The 18,039-nt window shown below is 42.6% G+C and overlaps 1 protein-coding gene across 3 annotated transcripts in view; it reads right to left on the bottom strand.

The window, feature by feature from the left end:
* Nucleotides 1-8,284, bottom strand: part of col16a1 (collagen, type XVI, alpha 1) — a 55,857-nt gene extending 47,573 nt beyond the window's left edge. For all 3 annotated transcript variants that reach the window (XM_028428425.1, XM_028428440.1, XM_028428434.1), the window contains exons 1-2: nt 8,167-8,284; nt 3,815-3,943 (exon numbers count right to left, since the gene is read on the bottom strand). In XM_028428425.1, the coding sequence (XP_028284226.1) occupies nt 3,815-3,890 (76 nt within the window). In that variant the 5' untranslated portion in view covers nt 3,891-3,943; nt 8,167-8,284. The remainder of the gene's footprint in view (nt 1-3,814; nt 3,944-8,166) is intronic.
* Between the last annotated feature and the right edge of the window lie 9,755 nt (nt 8,285-18,039).

Here is an 18,039-nt window from a genome sequence, read left to right as displayed (position 1 = left end):
CGGATCATGATTAGGCTACATACTGTATGATCTGGGTTTGCATATTATAATATCCTGACGGTAAACTACTCAAGGCTACCGTGATGCTGTGTACTTGTCAAACTGTGAGACTTTAGCTCCTGCTTATAATAGAAACAAACTATTTCTCCAGAACTGAGACGATGGAGGATATTTTAGTGGACTGTTGCATACGCAGGCACTTTGGCAGAGGACACACTGCGGAACTTGAACCCCATTTCCTCTCATGCTGTGATCAAAGGGAAGCATTTGCTTGTTGACAAGCTAATTAGCACAAAGTACGAGTGCCACTCCAGGATCCTGCTAGTAGCTGCATGTAGCCTTAAAGAGATTGGATGGTCTTGGCTGGGTTCACTTCCTCTTTGATGGGTTGCGTTTGAGTCTTGCCAAAACAGGTAATGATACTACACTGGCAGTTATGCAGTACACTGCTGTGAGTGTTCCCCCCCGAAGTATCGACGTTGCCAAAGATAAAATTGGGACATTTAAGGTCTTTACAGAGGTAAAATTCTACTTTTTGATGTACACATGCTAACACTTAACTTGGAGGGCGTACAAGTAAGATGTGCCTGGCAAGCTCACACCTGGATATGAAGATTTGTAGCTTTAAAAAACAACTCCTAGGCATACACTAATGCCTACACTAATACCACTCAGACATTCCATTTGGACACTGGACTATGTGAACTGTGTATTATCCACTCAACTCTAGCTGACCTACTGAAACATCCTGAGTAAAACATGTCACGTATGACCTTTTTAGCATTGTGAGTGATACTGAACAAACTCCAGGAAAGTTAAAATATCAATAGCCCTATCTAGCACTGCCTTGTTGTGGTCAGGGAGGTCTAAGTTTTAACTCTGTTCTTGCAGCAGAAAAGACTTGGCAGAGTGTTTTCATTAAGAGGAAGAGGTCGCAAGTGCGCTCACAGTGTCAGGGTGTGCGCTGTGTGGTTTCGGAATAAAAGAGGTTACGGTAGTTATTGAATGTGCTTTAGAATGTGGCATTCCAAGATAATTGGACTGGGTTGCTGATCAGCAGAAAGTCAGACTCATGGGGAGAGTCTTCCAAGTCTCAAATCTATTAACAGGCATGCAACATATGGAAAGGGAGGGGGGGTGGAGGTGTGGTGGTTGATTCAAAACATTAAATCCAGCTTGTGTAAGGTTAACATGTGAAGAAAATGGCAAAGTGATGGTGATAAAAGTAAGGAGGAAATGAGAGATGGGGGGGTAGACAGTGTGTGTGTCTTTCTTTTCGCCCTGTTGGCCAAATGAGGCAGACAAGAGAGAACATTCCTGGTTATTTTCCAAAGATAAAATTGCAGTACAGGAGGAGTGGAAAGACTTAAAACACAGCACTGCAGGGGGATGAGCTCACTTATCCCCCCCCCCCCCCCCCTTGTAGGCCCCTTTGGCCCAATTTCAATATGCTGCTTTCACAAGCAGACATGGATAAAAAAAAAACTCATGACACATTTTTACAAGCATCCTACATCAATAAAATCGGACACAATAAGTCTAAAATGTTGGAGGACGCATGCTTATTTTGTGAGGCTGAGAATGATCACAGTAATGAGGACACAATTTAATGGGTCCTACTTTATAGTGGATATTTTATCAGCAGGGGGAGAAACCTTGAGTCACAGGAGCCCCATGTGTGTGTTGATTGGTGGAACACTTACATCCTGACAACCTCCTATAAAAAACTGTGTAAACCACTGCTAAGATGTCTAGTCACCAGCTAGTTTTACTCCAGTTTCCCATTAGTTAACATGACATATTCACACTAAGAGATAGTATGTCTTCAAAATATTGTTATATCAAAAAAGAATCAAATGATTATAGGGGGTCAATACTGGAAATAAATCCCTGCTTTGTTATTTTGCAACAAAGCATGCTAATATCTTTCAATTCACTTTACAGCATGTAAACAAAAGATACCAGTAGCTGCTGATAATGAATATTGACAATTAATACCAAGGCGGAGTTAAAAAGAAAGTAAACACTGGAAACATTCATTAGTTGGGCAGGATAATTAATTGAACATGATATTTCTGGCTATATGAAACATAGGCATATCAACAATATAATGTAATTAACTGTAAAGAAGAAAGACATCATTTCAGGCTTCTCCAACTTCCTTCTTATTTAAATATTTAATACACTCTATATGAAGGAACACAGCACAAAGAATAGTCTACCCCCCCTAACTAGGGTGTTTAATCTGTGTCTGTTTTGCTGCTAGGTGCTTTTCATCTCTAACCTCTCCTCTGTGCAAACAGGATTATTACTACAACAATTCATTGGCACTACAAAGGCATGGAACTTAACTCAGACACAGACAGGAGGAAATTGAGTCAAAACAAATCAATAAATAAATCCTTTACCTCAGACTGCGCAGGGTCTGTGGTGCAGAAAAAAACCCTCATATCAGCAACACTTTACCAAACGCAGTCCATTTCAGCAATTTAATTTAACTATAGGGACTAGTCTCTCTGCCGGATACACTACAGAACTGCAGTGCAATCATCCAGCTCGACTTTTCAACACTAGTTTTACTTAAACCCGCATTCTGCTGTAATGTCAGCAAATTACCGGTAAGTAGTGATTTGGATGAGTCGGAGGAATAGTATAGTGTGTGTGCATGAGTGTAGGTGTGTGTGTGTGGTGCCTGCTGTGACAAAGTGTTATAGCTGCACTTGAGAAAGCACTTTCTTCCAACCACTGGAGGGGAGGACTCAGGGGAGCTGCAAGCTGACTCAGTCTCATCTGAAATGCTTCGACTAGGGTCTCCCAGGGGGGAGAGAGGGAGGCGCCCTCCTCCATAAAACTGCCTTCAGAGCTCCATGAAGAGCATCGTGGAGGACTGCCCCCCCCCCCCAACCCTACCCCACCCTTCCCACAAGTGATATCACAGAGCCGTCTCCAGAGAACACACTGACAGCGTGATGAGGGAGTTCAGAACAGTTCTGAAGAAAATAAATAAATAAAACAATAAAAAAAGAGTTTTTTTTTCTTCACCTCTCTGCCACTTGATTTATTTTGGGTTGTCTGTTTCTGTTTCTCTGACACACACACAAAAACACACACGTTCTCTCTAATGCACCAATAGACAAATTTTGCATTCACAATGCATTTTTTTAGAATGATTGATGGCTTGTGAGGTGGAACACAACTGCATGTGGCACAACACGCATATGCCTCTGCACCACAGTGTAACCACACTGCCACCAATGGCCACACACAAATAACCTGCAATTACAGTGCTCTTGTGAGGTCACACACATGGACACAGTTCCATCAAAGCTGGTCAAGCATGCAACCACAGTATAACAATAATAAGACTGCTACAACTTACTAGTATTGTGTATTGTGTGTTTTGCCATTATTATCTGTTTAGCATACTATGAAGATACAGGAACTGTTTGAAGAAGCTCACTGTTTAAGCTAATTAGTATTTCTGGTGTTCTTTAGTGGCATTTTGTCCACAGCTGTGAGTTAGCTTAGCATAAATACGTGAATTCCAGGGATCCTGTGAAATCACTCTGCTCCTGCATGTACTCATTGAATTATCTGGCCAGGTTGTCCTGTGCAGGTCCTCAGATATATATGATGCCTGCATATAAACAGGAGCCAAACTGGTACCAATGGAGTGGATGCAGATGTCCAAAAATGTGAAATTAATATTTGAGCTAAGGGGAACAAGCTTTTTTTAATTTCATCTCATTTTATGCAACAACCACAACTAGAATTTACATCTTTAATATTTTAACAAGGAACGAGGGTTACTCACCTTTCTCTGACATCACCGTGTCACATGTTCCGAAGCTGAGGGCCACCAGAGTCAGGAAGGAGCAGAGAAGCCACATGGTTTCACTCCTTCCGAAAACACCACCTCACCTCACCTCACCTCAGCCACCAGCTGATGGAGGAAGAGACAGAAAGAAGGAAAGTCAAAAAAGTCAAATCCTTCCTGTCCGTTCTGTCAGCGTGCCTCCCAGTCTGCTCACTCTGCTGACAGCTGCACATTATGCTTGACTCCTAAATAGACGTTGATGTATATTTATGAGTCAGTCCACCGTTGATGTGTTAATTATGTGGTATGACGCGAGCTTTGTTAGTGGCATATGAATTAACCACAATGTCCCTCATTAAAGAGTGTAACTCCATAAAGTCTGATCATAGTCATTATCTTGTCCATCTGGTTGGCCTTTGACTGGGCAGCTGCTACAATCGCGTACACAAACATGCATGTGACAATAAAGGTGCACATAAATGCACACAAGATATAGCAAAGTAAAGAAAAAAGGAAATGGCACATCTTGCCATGTTGTGTATGCAAGACAACAAAGCAAAAATGCTCACATGAAAGGAAAGTGATCTAAATGCAGGCTGCTTGGTCCAGAGTCAAACAGACAGTGGGGCCAAAACACATAACCACATCTGGAGACTATTCCACTGGAGCCATGGTTGTATTGTACCAGATGCTTCAACGTGGCCTAACAACACACACGCAGATTAAAATGCACGCCACATGTAAATAATCATTACATTTGGTCTCTGCAGTCCCTGGCCTTTACTCCAACCCGTCATTCCTAAACACATCCAAGAATGCACGCACATAAACACAGCAACGCCACCCACACTGACTCGCATAGACACATCCCTGCTGACCTGGACTTGCCCTCAGCATGTGTGTGAGGACCCCATAACTCTGCAGTGTTTACAGGTACATCAGGGCCCCCAAGGCAGGCAGGCAGGCAGGCAGGCAGACAAGCAGACTGTGGCTCTGTACACACACCTGTCCTGTCTGCCAGGAGAAATGACCCCTTCGCTCCCCCGGGGCTACAGCAATGTGGCACTCCAGCCTGGCTGAGGACACTCTAATAGACAATAGCTATGGAGGACACTATTTCAAAGGTCAGCCTGACATGCCCCACACTGTGACATATGCGTTCAATTTGGGGGACTGCTGACCCAAGGTGGGGTTGGTTTTCTTCCTTTTTTTTTACATTTTAAAAGGTCAGGTTACCATTTTATGTAAGACCTGAAACTGGTGCAAAGTCCAGTATTATCATAATGCACATGTCACAAATTATATGTAGGCATTGTTGTTGACAACATGGATGCTGTTTAGGACAAATTAGCTGCAAGTTAAACAGCAAGAAATCTAAAACAAGTTTTCTCCTGCTGTTGGATGTGTGGAGGGTAAATCAAAGCTTCTGACGGCTGTGTGTGAGCAAGCTGCAGCCATTATTATAGGCTTCATGCCACATGATCACAATAATAGGAAAGTTCACACAGTACTTAATACATAATGCATCACAGTCCGCAGAACACAGGCTGAAGGAAAAGTTACAGCTCATTGCTATTATTATCTGGCCATAATCCAAAACAATTTAATAGGCTTCCTAATATGTGTTGCCATGTCTCTCTTTCTCTCGACATCGCATCTGCAGCTTGCTACAGCTGATAAAGCCAGGATGGGGTTAGGCCACTGGGCTGGCCCCGAGCCCGGCAAGCAGGCCCTGGAAGCAATCGGGTCACTGTTAGTGGAGCCAATACAGGAAGAAAAACAATGAAAGATAAAAGTCTTCCAGCAATAAAAAAAAATCAAAATAAACTTGAGACAAAAGCTGACAGACAGACATTATGAGCTGCAATCGCAGCTTGGGTATTGTTTTTCAGCAACAATGCATCAAATGCATTAAAGATGCACTGCTGCTCGGTGGTCCTTCAAGTTATTTCAGGTCACGGTCCTGATTTTGTGTCTATTTTCTGTTTCAAGAAGAGCTCTCAGTTCCAGTCCTTTTGAAAGCTTGAATACAGAGACAAAGAGGCACTGATACTGTCCTACATAACAATAGAAACAATTTGTGCTCAGCACTTAGCATTTATTGTTGTCACACATTTCATCATCATTGCCGCCGCTTACAGATGGAACAACAGCCTAAACACAAGCCTGTTGAGAGGAACACACTCTGACAGAGTTAAATGAAACATGTCCTCCTGATGGCCCGACGAGAGAATTGCTTATTAGCCACCCAGACATGGATGATTAAATAACAGTGAACCAGAAGCTCACTGTTTAGGACACTTTGCATCAGCTTAAATAGGAGAATCTGGAGTCAATGCGTCAGTCATGTAATATTGCCATCCAAGCTGTCTCATCCAGCATCCTGCAGCAAGAAGATTGATAGGCAGCTCATTCACAGGCTATCTGCTTCCAATCTACTCTACACTATGCCTCCAATACAAACACACACACTCCAAGAGTGGCTTTGCTGCTGGGCTGTGAAAACAACCTCCTGATTGGTCCATCAGGTTGTGACCCTGACAGAATACTCCAGAGAAAACTCCTCTCAGAGCAGTGGATGTGTAGGCAAGTGAGTAAAAATGGGTTGGAATGCAGCCATAAAACAGAGGGCCTGCATAATTAATTGACAGATTGATGTAGAGGTAATGGACAGGCTGACACACACAAGCACACGCACTGTGTGGAAAATTTCATTTTCAGAAGGTCAGCATTGGGGATCAGAATTAGTCCTGCTGTTATTAGAACAACAGCACCAAGTTCAATGGTGATCCATTCAAATGTAAGGCTAGACTCTTAACAACTCCAACAAGGGTTCCTCATCCTGAATGTTTGTAGTCACACAATCACTGCCTTCCATGGATCTATGCTTCACACAAAAGATGAGGTCAAAACACTCCAAAATTCTGCCTGATTTGAAGGCGGCTACGTAAACATGAACATTGTTCCTGAACCTGAAACTTTGGCCGTGCTTCAGGCTAAAACCTGTACATGTATTGCAGGCCTGTTGCAACAAGGGGCTAGTGTGCATAAAAGAAACTAAAGATGCCCCGGGGCTTTGATTGACACCCCAGATATGTATTGACCAGGAGCAATAGAAGCTTTCTAGCAGCAAGTAAGGTAAAAAAACCTAACCTGCATGACACCCAGGAGAGAGTGAGGCAAGTTTTTACTAGTCTTACATTCTGGGCTGTTCAAAGCTTGAATATTTGTGTGAGTGGGAAGCAGGCCAGCAAAAGTAGAGGAGAGTTAACAAGTCTCCCTATAAGCATCTGTTCTTGGATGCCTGGAAGTTCCAAGTACCAGAAACTCTTTGGGTCCAAAAGTAATGATGCAAGGTGAGGCCTACGACTCTGATGCCATGACCCTGCTGCTGCGCACGGCTGAGTCGGATGACCTTTCCCCTTTTCTTCAGCTGGTGTCTCAACTGAGCAAAGCGGATGATACAGTTTACAACAGGCCTGGTGCACAGGCTGGTATTGGACTGTATGTAAGAGGAAATACTGGGTGGCCTACAGCTACAGGATGCATATGCAACGCTGCAGCAGGTTAACTGAGCAACACTTAATGTACCAATTTGTAACATTAACAGGGCTATGATCCCCAGGGGACTGAGGAGTGAGCAGCACTATTACTGCAGGGGGGGAAAGGAGTATCCCTGGAGATACAGCTGCACACAAAGATTGTGTGAGCTTTGTGATGCAAAGGGTTCTTACATCATGTTAAAATGATGCTCCAGGAAAGTAAAGGAGGGAGAGAGAGAGAGAGAAAAAAAACTTTCAAGAACCCTGTGAGGAGGGGGTCACACACACTCACACACACAGGATGCAAAAAGCAGCAAACATGCAATGGGTGAGTAATGAGGAAAGCAGATGTGGCCGTGGCATTCACTCTCTCTCCCCCGCTCTGCTCCTTTTCTTTCTTTCTCAGGTAGAGGAAAATTCTTAGACATTGCTTTATTTGAATGATAAGTAGCGAATCCAAGAGAAAAACCAGGCTTTCCCATGCCACAGGGGGTTGGATGCAAGCCACAGAGATTTATAGTAACAGCACAGCCCCGTTGTGTCCAGGCCTGAGTTTGGATATGTAGGGAAAATTGTGCATCACTTTTGCCAGCAGCTAGACCAACATAGTGTGTAAAACTTTTTCACAACTCAGTAAGTAATGATCGAGTTTTGAATACTGCTTCAGTAAAATAGTGAGTTTGCGCTATTTGTTTGGTCATCTGCTGCTTCTGCAGCTTGTTGCACTGTAAAGTCATTGTAAAAAAACTTTATTACACTTTACAAACTTCAATTTGGACGAACCAACAACTTTTAAAACGTCCATACCTTTAACCGCGGATAATTCCACAACTTTTCGATCACATTAATCCATAAAATGTGTTGCAGGGCGATGAAAATATATTCCGGTGTTTTTTTTCTTGTCTTTTTTGGTCTTGAGGCTTCTTCTGCAGAGAAAGAAAAGAAGAAAAGGAGGAAAAAAAGTTGCAGCGAGATTGTCCGTGTCCAACTTTTCCCCTCCCCTCTCTGATCCCCCCTCTCTCTCTCTCTCCCTCCGCTGCTGCTGCACGGTCTAAATCCCAAGTGTCTTCCTCCCTCTCTCCCTCTCTCTTGGTTTCTTATTACTTTTCCTCTCTTCTTCCTGCCTGTCTCTTCCAATCTCTTTCCTATACCCCCTCCTTCTCTTTGTCTGTGTCATTGGGAGATCCCTCGCTGTGGTGACATCACCTTGTCCACCATGATAGTTAAAAAAAAAAAAGAAAAAGCCCGGAGCATCTCATAATCTCAAACTGTTCCATTACTTTACCCTTTTCCCCCCACTCTCACCCACTACCCACTTTCCTCAACTCTCACTGTGTGATTCATGGCATACTGTAGAGGGTAAAAAAAGACTTTCATTCAGTCTGGGTTAAAGACAAGAAGAAATACAGATTATGTTATGCTACTGCAGCATTATGGAGAAAAATTTACTCCATTAAAATTAATGAACTTACTTATCATACTTACCTGTGATTGAAGGCTGGGTCCACGGTGTCCATATTGTTTTATCACTGGATTTTATTGCACCCAAATCCATAAAGTGGCCTTGGTTTCAGCCTCTGACCATTCACAAACACTCGTCTTAACAGCCACATAAATTCCACCTTTATTGTCAGTAAGTAAATAGTTCAGGAGGCGAATAAATACCACTTTGCCGTTTGATTTATGCACGCCTCCCCCCACACTGCTATGGCTCAATGGATGCTAAGGTGTGCTCACATCTTCAGAGATATTTATTTCTGTCCTCTGTTAAGAGGTCAACAAAGATTATCTCCAGCTTTATCATTAGCTTCAACCTCCAGTTCAGACAAAAAAACTCTAAGCAGCACTATCCACCCACACAACTTCATCACTTTTCCAGACACTAACTATAAAAGCTCACCCGAATGTGACCTTTTGAACTGAAAACATCGGTAGAAACAAGGTCATTCAGACACTGTCTGACATACTTCAGGATGGTATGTGAAAGCAGATGGTACAAACAAAGAAAAGCATCATTTTCTATTAAACAAGGGCATAGTTTTATCATGGATGGATGTGACGCGTCCCCACACCAATGTCCAGTGATTACTAAATTGTCCCCACCAATAATTTGATCTCCTCCAAAAAAAAAACAAAAAAACTCATTGGGTGCAGGAAGAATTAAATTCTGTTCTTTCCTGGCATCCTGCCAATAGATATCCTCCTGTCGTTGGTCCTACCCAAAGCCCTTGATATGCTGATTCTGATTGGGTTATATCAAGGGCTGTGGTCCTACAGTATATGGCCATGTGATTGGCTGTGCCTTTCCCTGCTGTCACATGTGTAGCTACATTGTTTGGCAGCACCAAATCACATGCGAGACAGCGAGTGCGAGACTGATGGAAGCTGATGGAATTTTAGGTCCCCGCCAATGTCAAAAGCAAAGCTACGCCTTTGAATATAAATCTCCGGCAGGTGATCTCACATGAAAAAAAAAAAAACAACAACTGTGGCTGTAGTTGTTCCATTACGTTATGTTATATATTCTGATGTGGCACTAGAATATGTGGAACATTGATTTTTTTTAAACAAATATTTGAACATTAAGGTTGTTAGGCCAAACTGGACAAATTCAGAGATGAAAAGAAAGACTACATACATTTGGTTCCGTGGTCTTAAGAGTCTATCTACTACTGCCTTTCCTCTCTGCCATTCATTAGTTTTCATCATGTGGAATGAAAGGATCTCTCTCCATCTCCGAAAAAAGCTTCTTAATAGCATTTTTTGTGAATACCTGCTAAGAGAAAATTCATTGTTGCCACAGGAATTGTAGGTTCAGAAGCACAAGATGCACCAGATGGCCCCCCTTAGACACAAGTGCATAAACACAGTTTGAACACACTTCTTCTTTGCAGCTTCACAAACACTCTTTCATCATAATTGACTTGTAGCTGTTTACCTGCTCCATTTTGGCATCATCAATAAATGTCATGATTACGAAGGAAAGATAATCTCTCTGCCAAAGCTTTCTGCCGCTGTAGTGCTCACATCAAAAGTTGCCAGTGGAGAGGAGCATTGCTGTAATAATCACCAGACCTTTCCTTCAAAAGGTGCTCTGTGTGTTTGTGTGCGACACGGAGCGAAGAAGAGAAAGGACTGACAAGAAGAATGCAATTATTTTGAAGTTCTCTGTATTATAAATGAAAAGCTGCTGATGCTGAGGACTCCTGAGAGTTACATATGGTTAACTGATTTGTCTTCTCTTTCATTTCTTCACAGATCTGCTGTGCGCACGAGGAAATCAGGCCATGCCGTGGCAAGCGACTACATTTTCAATGAGAGCTGATGTAAATGCACCAGTTCACATGCATATGAGCCATTCATATCTTTGCCTGGTGGGACTAAATTGTAATGACAACCCTGAGAGAAACGATCATAAAGGCTTCATTGTAAAGAAATGGGAAACAAAAGACAATAAAACAAAATAATAGATTGCCATGAAGGATCGTGACAGAGATATAAGCATAAAATTCAAAGCCTCCGGGAAAGAAGGGGTTCAGACAAAATTGGCCTTACTTCAGATGACTGACTGTGCTGTTGTTAAACAAATTGACGGGGAACACAAGACTTCTGAGCATGGCCTGGTTAGACTGGGCCAATATAGGTGTATGTATCTGTGTGTGTGTATGTGATGGTGCAATCCATTACAATCACACATACTGTGCACGGTGGGTGGGTTTGGCCGAGTTCCAGCTCTCGGCTGGGGAGCATCTCTGAAAAGGAGGATCAATGAGCTAGTCAACCGGCATCGTATGGTGGTCTGAAAACGTTCCATGATTTACGAGATGCAAGGCCTCGGTGTAACCAGCTTCAGTCTATCAGCACTCAAAGTTTTTGCCTCACCTTCTGTTCAACTTTAGTTCTGCCTTCACCTCTATTTTAAACGCACGTGTTCCACAGTTGTTAAGAGGACACAGCTTTTACAATTAATTAGGTCTTCTCAGTTTAATCTCTCTTCAGTTCTTGCAATTAAAAATGAGCAGAAAAGCAATCCAGTCTGATTGCAGCTGAGGACTCCGGAGCTTTTCACTGCAAATAAACATAAGAGTTTTTAGAAGGGGTCGCACCTGTTGCAAAGTCTTCTAGGGAGTACTCCAGGACCGGCCAGTTTCTCTGTCACAGATACCCCTTGGGTAAAGATGAGGCATTAAAGGGAGGAGAGGGGTCCATATGTGTGCACATGTTCCCTTCCCAGAGCAATCCTCCCAGTATCTGAGTCTCTCCATCTTCATTCTATCCTGCCCTCCTTCTCCATCCTCCCTCATTCATCTTCTTCCAAGCCCACACCTCCTGCGTTATCCTTCACCACCCTCTTCCTCCATGGCTGTTGTCAGGTTAGAGATGGAGTTTTCTCTCTCCTTTTCACCCCTCCCTTATACCCATCTCCAAGCACTCTTTCTCACCCCCAGTAACTATGTGAGGCACAGGGAGTGAATGGATCCTGGCAGTGTCTTTATTGGCTCAGTTATTTCCACTGCATGCTCCCATGCTCCCCTAAGAGGATGAGGGATTAGGGAGCAAGGAAGCACTAAAAGAAGGGAGGAGACAGGGTGGGTAGATGGGCGTTGTTTAGGTATAGATGGGGCAGGGCACAGAGGGAAGAAAGAGGGGAATGGAGAAAGAAAGAAAAAAAAGAAGTGCAGCCACTGAACCTTCACACACACACACACACACACAGATCAGATGCAGTCAGTGTATCTTCAGCGCAGACAGAGGAGTGGATTCTATTTCAAGCATGAGTGCCGATATAAATCAGTCAGTCAATAAGGAAAGAGATAGCCACAAATGCTTATAGATGGCCAGCCACACAAAACTCCAACACACACCAGTAAAGTAGTGTGAGGAACTCCTGTTTTGATACTCATTAAAAGCCTCAGTACACTTGTATGTACCAGTAAATTGGGTTAACACTCAACACAGGCTCACGTTGACTGATAATGTAACCAAGAAATCCGATTACCATGAATATGTGTCTGTGTGTGTGTGTGTCTGTACACATCCGTACGTGTACATCCGTGTGTGTTTTTGTTCCTCAGTTTGTTGGTCTGCATTATTGCTGCAATAAGCCATGGAATAAAGTCAAACTGCCCGACTGAAAACACTCCCACTGCTGCAGCAAAGCAGCAACTTAAGTTACATTATCTCCAAACACCGAGGCACAGGGTTGGATTTAGAGCAAGACGCCGTAATACTTTGCCGAAGTCTAATTTGCCTGTCATGACAACAGGAAGAAGCACAAAATAGAGCACCATAAAGAGAAGGAATGATATCAATAAAGAAAAGAGCGAAAGGTAGTTACTAAGGAAGATAGGGGAGGAGATGAGAGGGAGTAGATAAGTGTGCCACATCCTGCGCCATGACGGCAAGCATGTGGATCCTATTTGTCCAACTGACACATATTCCAACAACAGCACTTCATCCCCCCCCCTCCACTCAGTCTTTCCGTCCACAAGAAAGGTTCGCAAGGCAGACAAGGGGGATGGGTCAGTGGAATAATGCTGACACAGACTAATGAGAAAAAAGTAAGGGGGGGGGGATGCAAAGAGACACACACAGAGAAGGAGAGGGAAAAAAAAAGTTGTGGAGGACGTACAGTAGCTAGCTGCAGCAGTAGTTTTCCACTGGAAGAGTCTGGAAAGAGTTGCTACACTCTGTGTGTGTGTGTGTGTGTGTGTGGTCACATGATCACCACGCCACGTTATCCAGAAGTTAATGGAAGAACTCACTGCTTCCAGGATTATTTTTTCTGCCAACATTTCCAAACATGAGCTTCACTGCCTTCATGCCAAATTAATTTTTTCCACATAAAATGTAACACAGACTGTTCTCTTGTTCAGATGTTTCCTGAGAAAATCAGAAAAAAATGGTGCTCTGTTTGAACTCTAACGTTTCCTGTAGTAAATGGACACATGTTTTTTAAATTGTTACACTTGTTTATATGCAAATGACACAAAGGAAGTGTGTATCAGTGTAGACACAAGCCTGTGCAATTAGGTTTCATTCCTGATATTCACATTATGGTATCCTTTCCAAATATTTACTTGATCACACCTGCGCTGCTGCTAAGCCAACACGCCTCAGCTTGAATCTCTAAAACACTGTGTCAACACTGTGCTGTCCAAAAACACATAATTATTAAAGGTTGCATTACACTAATGGCATTTACTCTCTAGAAAATATACACCTAAGTAATAACAAACCTTTTGTTTATGCTTTGAATTAATTCAGATGCAGTACATTTATTTAGAATGATTGAATTATTATTTCTTTCTATGCCATCAAACCTCCAAACAACACCAACAGCGGGCTGCTCAATTCAAACATGGCAAGGGGAGCCTGGAAGATGACACCAGCCCTGGAAAGCCACATGAGACCATGAGTACTCATATAGCTCTAATAAAAGGTGAATTTTCTGTCAATATTCTGAGAGATTTCTCAAGGGAGTCGGATGAGGTCTGCATTATTTCTAACTAGGAACAATCCAAACAATCCAAACACCCATAGCCACCCAAGAAACAGGTCAGGAATGGTGTTTTCAGGGAGACAGGCTGTAATGCTGGTAGATTACCTGGAAGAAAAGTCACACTAATGAAGAATATTTGGCATGGGAAGCTGACAAAAACACTTTTCCACAATGGAAATACTTGCTTAATTGACCTCAGGCTACTACCGCAGCCTAAAGAAGAAGCTCAGTGGTTGCCATAAATGTTCCAAGGTTTTCATTATGCCATCAATCACCCTGCATATTGTAGCTTTGACTTCACTCAAATACCTTTACGGGTCTCCCTGAGAAGTAGACTTTTGTTTGTAACTGAATGTTATGGCCGAACCTGAGCCTCGATGTGACTGAGTCTCTATCCAGAACTGGTTGGACAGCTTATGTGGGCCTGTTCTGATTCCAAAGACAGACTACTGAGCCTCAGGATCATTATCATTAATGCCTCTGCTGGTAGCTCATCACAGGGGGGCAAACAAGCTTCAGTTTCAGGTGTATTACTTGCCATCAGCGCTTAAAGTTAATCGATTTATTATTGAGAATGAGTGAGGCAGCCAAAAAAAAGACCTCTTCACTTTGCTCTCTCAGAGGAAGCGATGTTGTCAGTTCAAGGGCTGGAGACAGCCAAAGTAGCATTAAGACTTGGCCAAGGTCGGCTGCTGACACTCGCCTCTTAATTGCCTGGGGGCTGCATGTGCATGCAGTCTGCTTTAAAATGCAAAACTGCACTTTAGGAGATTACAGAGACACACCCGGAATACATATTACCATTTAGCGTCACACAAGACTTTTTCCACTCTGTTTATCAGCACTGATAGCTTAACCTGGCAAAAGTGTATGCAAGCATGTCCACACACATACTGTAATAACAGAGTAAACACACTGGCGTGCAAAGCTCACACGGCCTTTCCTCAACTTTAGATTGTAGAAGAGTTTTACAAGACAGTATAAAGAGGAAATGCAGGCATGTGCATGTTCTCAGATGGCTCTGTAGCTAATTACGATAGGTCATAAAGCTCATACAAAACATATAGCACAGCAAGCATCTCACTGAATCAATAGCAGAATGCTTCATGTGGAAGATGCTCGCACACATTCATGCTTTCACTCACAGGCAGACAAGGTGTTTATAACCAAATCAATATAAGCAGTATCTGCGTTGTGTGCATCTCAGCTGTAATCTCAGTGCTGTGTCTGCTGTATGCTCGTCCACTCAGAGGTACTCCTCTTAAATACCTAGAAAGAATTTGCAAGTGAAGAGTCTATTTGCATGTCAATAAGTCATCTTCAAGACAGGTAGATTTAGAAGCAGTGTAGATCCAGGAAAAACAGAGAGTGGAAATGTAAATCAGCCCTGAGTCGGAGGCTTTTAGGCTAATCGAACTGTCCACCAGGTAAACGAAGCACACCAGGAGTTCAGGATACTTCTGACAGCCAATGGTGGCAGGTTTAATGAAAGTGTTGGCTCATTAACATAAGGCTCAGGCAGTGGCCCTGTGCTGTCCCTTCCAGGCTCGTTATCTCAACAGCAATCCACCACAGCCATGGCTAATTGGCTTCGGTGCACAATACAACTTCTAACATTTTGAGAGATCATTAGAATGAGTTTGTTTTTGGAGCTTGCTAGCATGTTATCAGCAGGTCTAACTGTACAAAGCATCAGATGGCTGCAAGTTCGCCCTAATTACTCCACCCTAATGATACATCCAAGACAATGGGAAAAAGTTTGGAGTTGGAAAGTGACAGAGTGATAAACAGGAGGGGGTCAAGCTGCTTTCTTTTTACAAAAAGTACTGTACAGTTTACAACTACACTGTAAGCACAATGTACTGGGCATAAATATATAATGTGCAAAACAACTCACCATCACCTTGTCTTCTGTTCATGTTCATGTTCGTGTTCATGCCTGCATTGTAAGAAAAAATGAGTCCTCATGTTATTTAAATAGACTTAATTTGCAAGAAAACAACAACATTTAGACAAAGTACTTAACTTCACCTAATTTTTCCATGTGTTAGTATTTCTGTTGCTAAGAGTCAGTGCGTAACAGGCAAGTAAAATATTTTTGCACTTTCTTTCTTCGCCTTTACTGCCATAGTAATGTAAATAATTGCCCATATTGAAGATAAAATAACAACTAACACACCTTTGAGCAAACCTCCAACAAGTAAAACATGTGGAAACACAGATGGAAGTATCAAGCAGAATTAAAGGAGAATTAAAGAGAAAATTAGCCATATCCACACTGCAAACACAGAAAGCTGCTTGTATTTGTCTATCCATACAACCACTGCACGCATAGTAAGTGTGTAATTTTTAGTCAGAAGCTTGTGTGATGGAAAAGGTTCTTACTGTATATTTGAAAGGATGCTACGAAGGTGCGTGTGCAGTAAGGCCAGATGCACCATTGAGCCATATAGTACACACCGGTATGACATCAAGCAATCTATGTTTACTAAATCAAAGTTGTCTGAGTTGGATTAAATTTCACTGCTTTTCATCAAGTATAGCAGCAGCAGCAGCAGCAGGAGATGGTACCTTTCGTTTGGCATCTGTCTGCCTGCACTCTCTCACACCCTGTCTCTTTCTTTCAGATGCATCAGTGGTGCTTGGCATTAGTTTAGCCTAACCAGACCCCACTGTTGGGAACCTGTTGCAGCAATGTGGTCGGCGTTGAACAGAATCTCATTTTAACAAAATGATGTGTGTACATCTCTGTCTCAGTCATGTAATCATGTAGCTCTGCTCAGTCAGTATCACACAGACCTGTTATTCTCCGCCACCCTCCTTCATTCGCATTGTCACCGGCCGTTAAGTCTCCGAGGGTTTAATGTTGACCTCTTCACCCCCTTTGAGAAGATACGCTCACTATCATTGGCTGAGATCAATGATGGTGTGAGACAGAGAACAGAGAGGGAGCAAATGGAGGAAGACAGACAGAGAGAGATATATAGAGAAAGAGACTGTTCCACATCAAGTCCTGAGCTGATCGATTCCCTCCTAACAGGGCCTAGTAGCATTGATCGTAGTGTAAGTAGCTTCCTTACTGTGGCTTACACAGTAGCCCACACAGCACCTGCTGCAACTGATACCAAAGTTTTTTTTTCGTTTCAATATTTCAAAATGTTTTGGTTTAAAAATAAATTTAACGTCTTTTATACGGCATGTGTGGCGTGATTTACTGAGTAAATATTTTACCATACCACACAGGAGGCTGCGCTGCATTGAGGGGAGGTATATTATCATCGCAAGTGCTCACCCACACACTGTTGTTTGTTGTTAATCGTCGGAGGACTGTTCGCTTGTGTGAGCGAACATGTATGTCCTTTGAGCCACACACTTGAAGGGATTTTTCTTGGTTTATGATCTCAGCGCAAAATCCAAACAAGCTAAAGAGGAAGAGGGAGGGAGGAATGACAGAGGAAGATCTGTGACTGAGGAGATAGACACGAGGCGAAGAAAGAAGAGGAACAGAATGCAGGTCAGGCCTCGAAAAATTACTGCATGAAGGTGGTCTAGGCAGCACAGCTAATTATGCGTGACATTACTGAATAAGCTGTTCCGCTTGCTACATTTTATTAAAGGGAGTGAGAGGCTGCATGCCTTAATTCATTATTCATTGATTTTAATGGATTTTTTTCACAGTGAGAAGACAGCGAAAGAGCACAGAAACTGTCCACTGCCTCAAAACCTGACTTGCAGAAAACCTGCATTTCTAGGTAATCAACTTATTGATTTTTCTTTTTTTAAATGTGACTGACATTTTTGGAATTACACTGTACAACACACAGCAAGAAACAGTTTTATTGTGACATCATGCTGACAGGACATAAAATTTCTGTGGTCTTACGAGAGGCACAAAATATGAGCCACGTCGTCTACATGCAGGTGAGATCTCAAGGCGGCTTTGCTACATTTATCCAACCACAAAGGCAATCGAGTTTACAAATAACTCTAAATGTTGAGTACAAGACAACCTCCTGTGCCAGAGTCAAAAGGAATCAGTGAAAAGGGGTTTTGTTCTGTACAAGGCATCGACTCAGATCTCCAGCTGAGTGAGTTGTGATTCTAATCCGTTCATTTGTTCTCTCCTAACAAGGCACTTGCCAAATATGTTAATCTACCAAAATCTGCCAATTTATTCT

Source organism: Parambassis ranga, chromosome 2 (genome assembly GCF_900634625.1).
Source record: "Parambassis ranga chromosome 2, fParRan2.1, whole genome shotgun sequence".
Classification (NCBI taxonomy): domain Eukaryota; kingdom Metazoa; phylum Chordata; class Actinopteri; family Ambassidae; genus Parambassis; species Parambassis ranga.
Note: the sequence above shows the minus strand (reverse complement) of the source record. Positions and strands in the feature narration are given on the sequence as shown.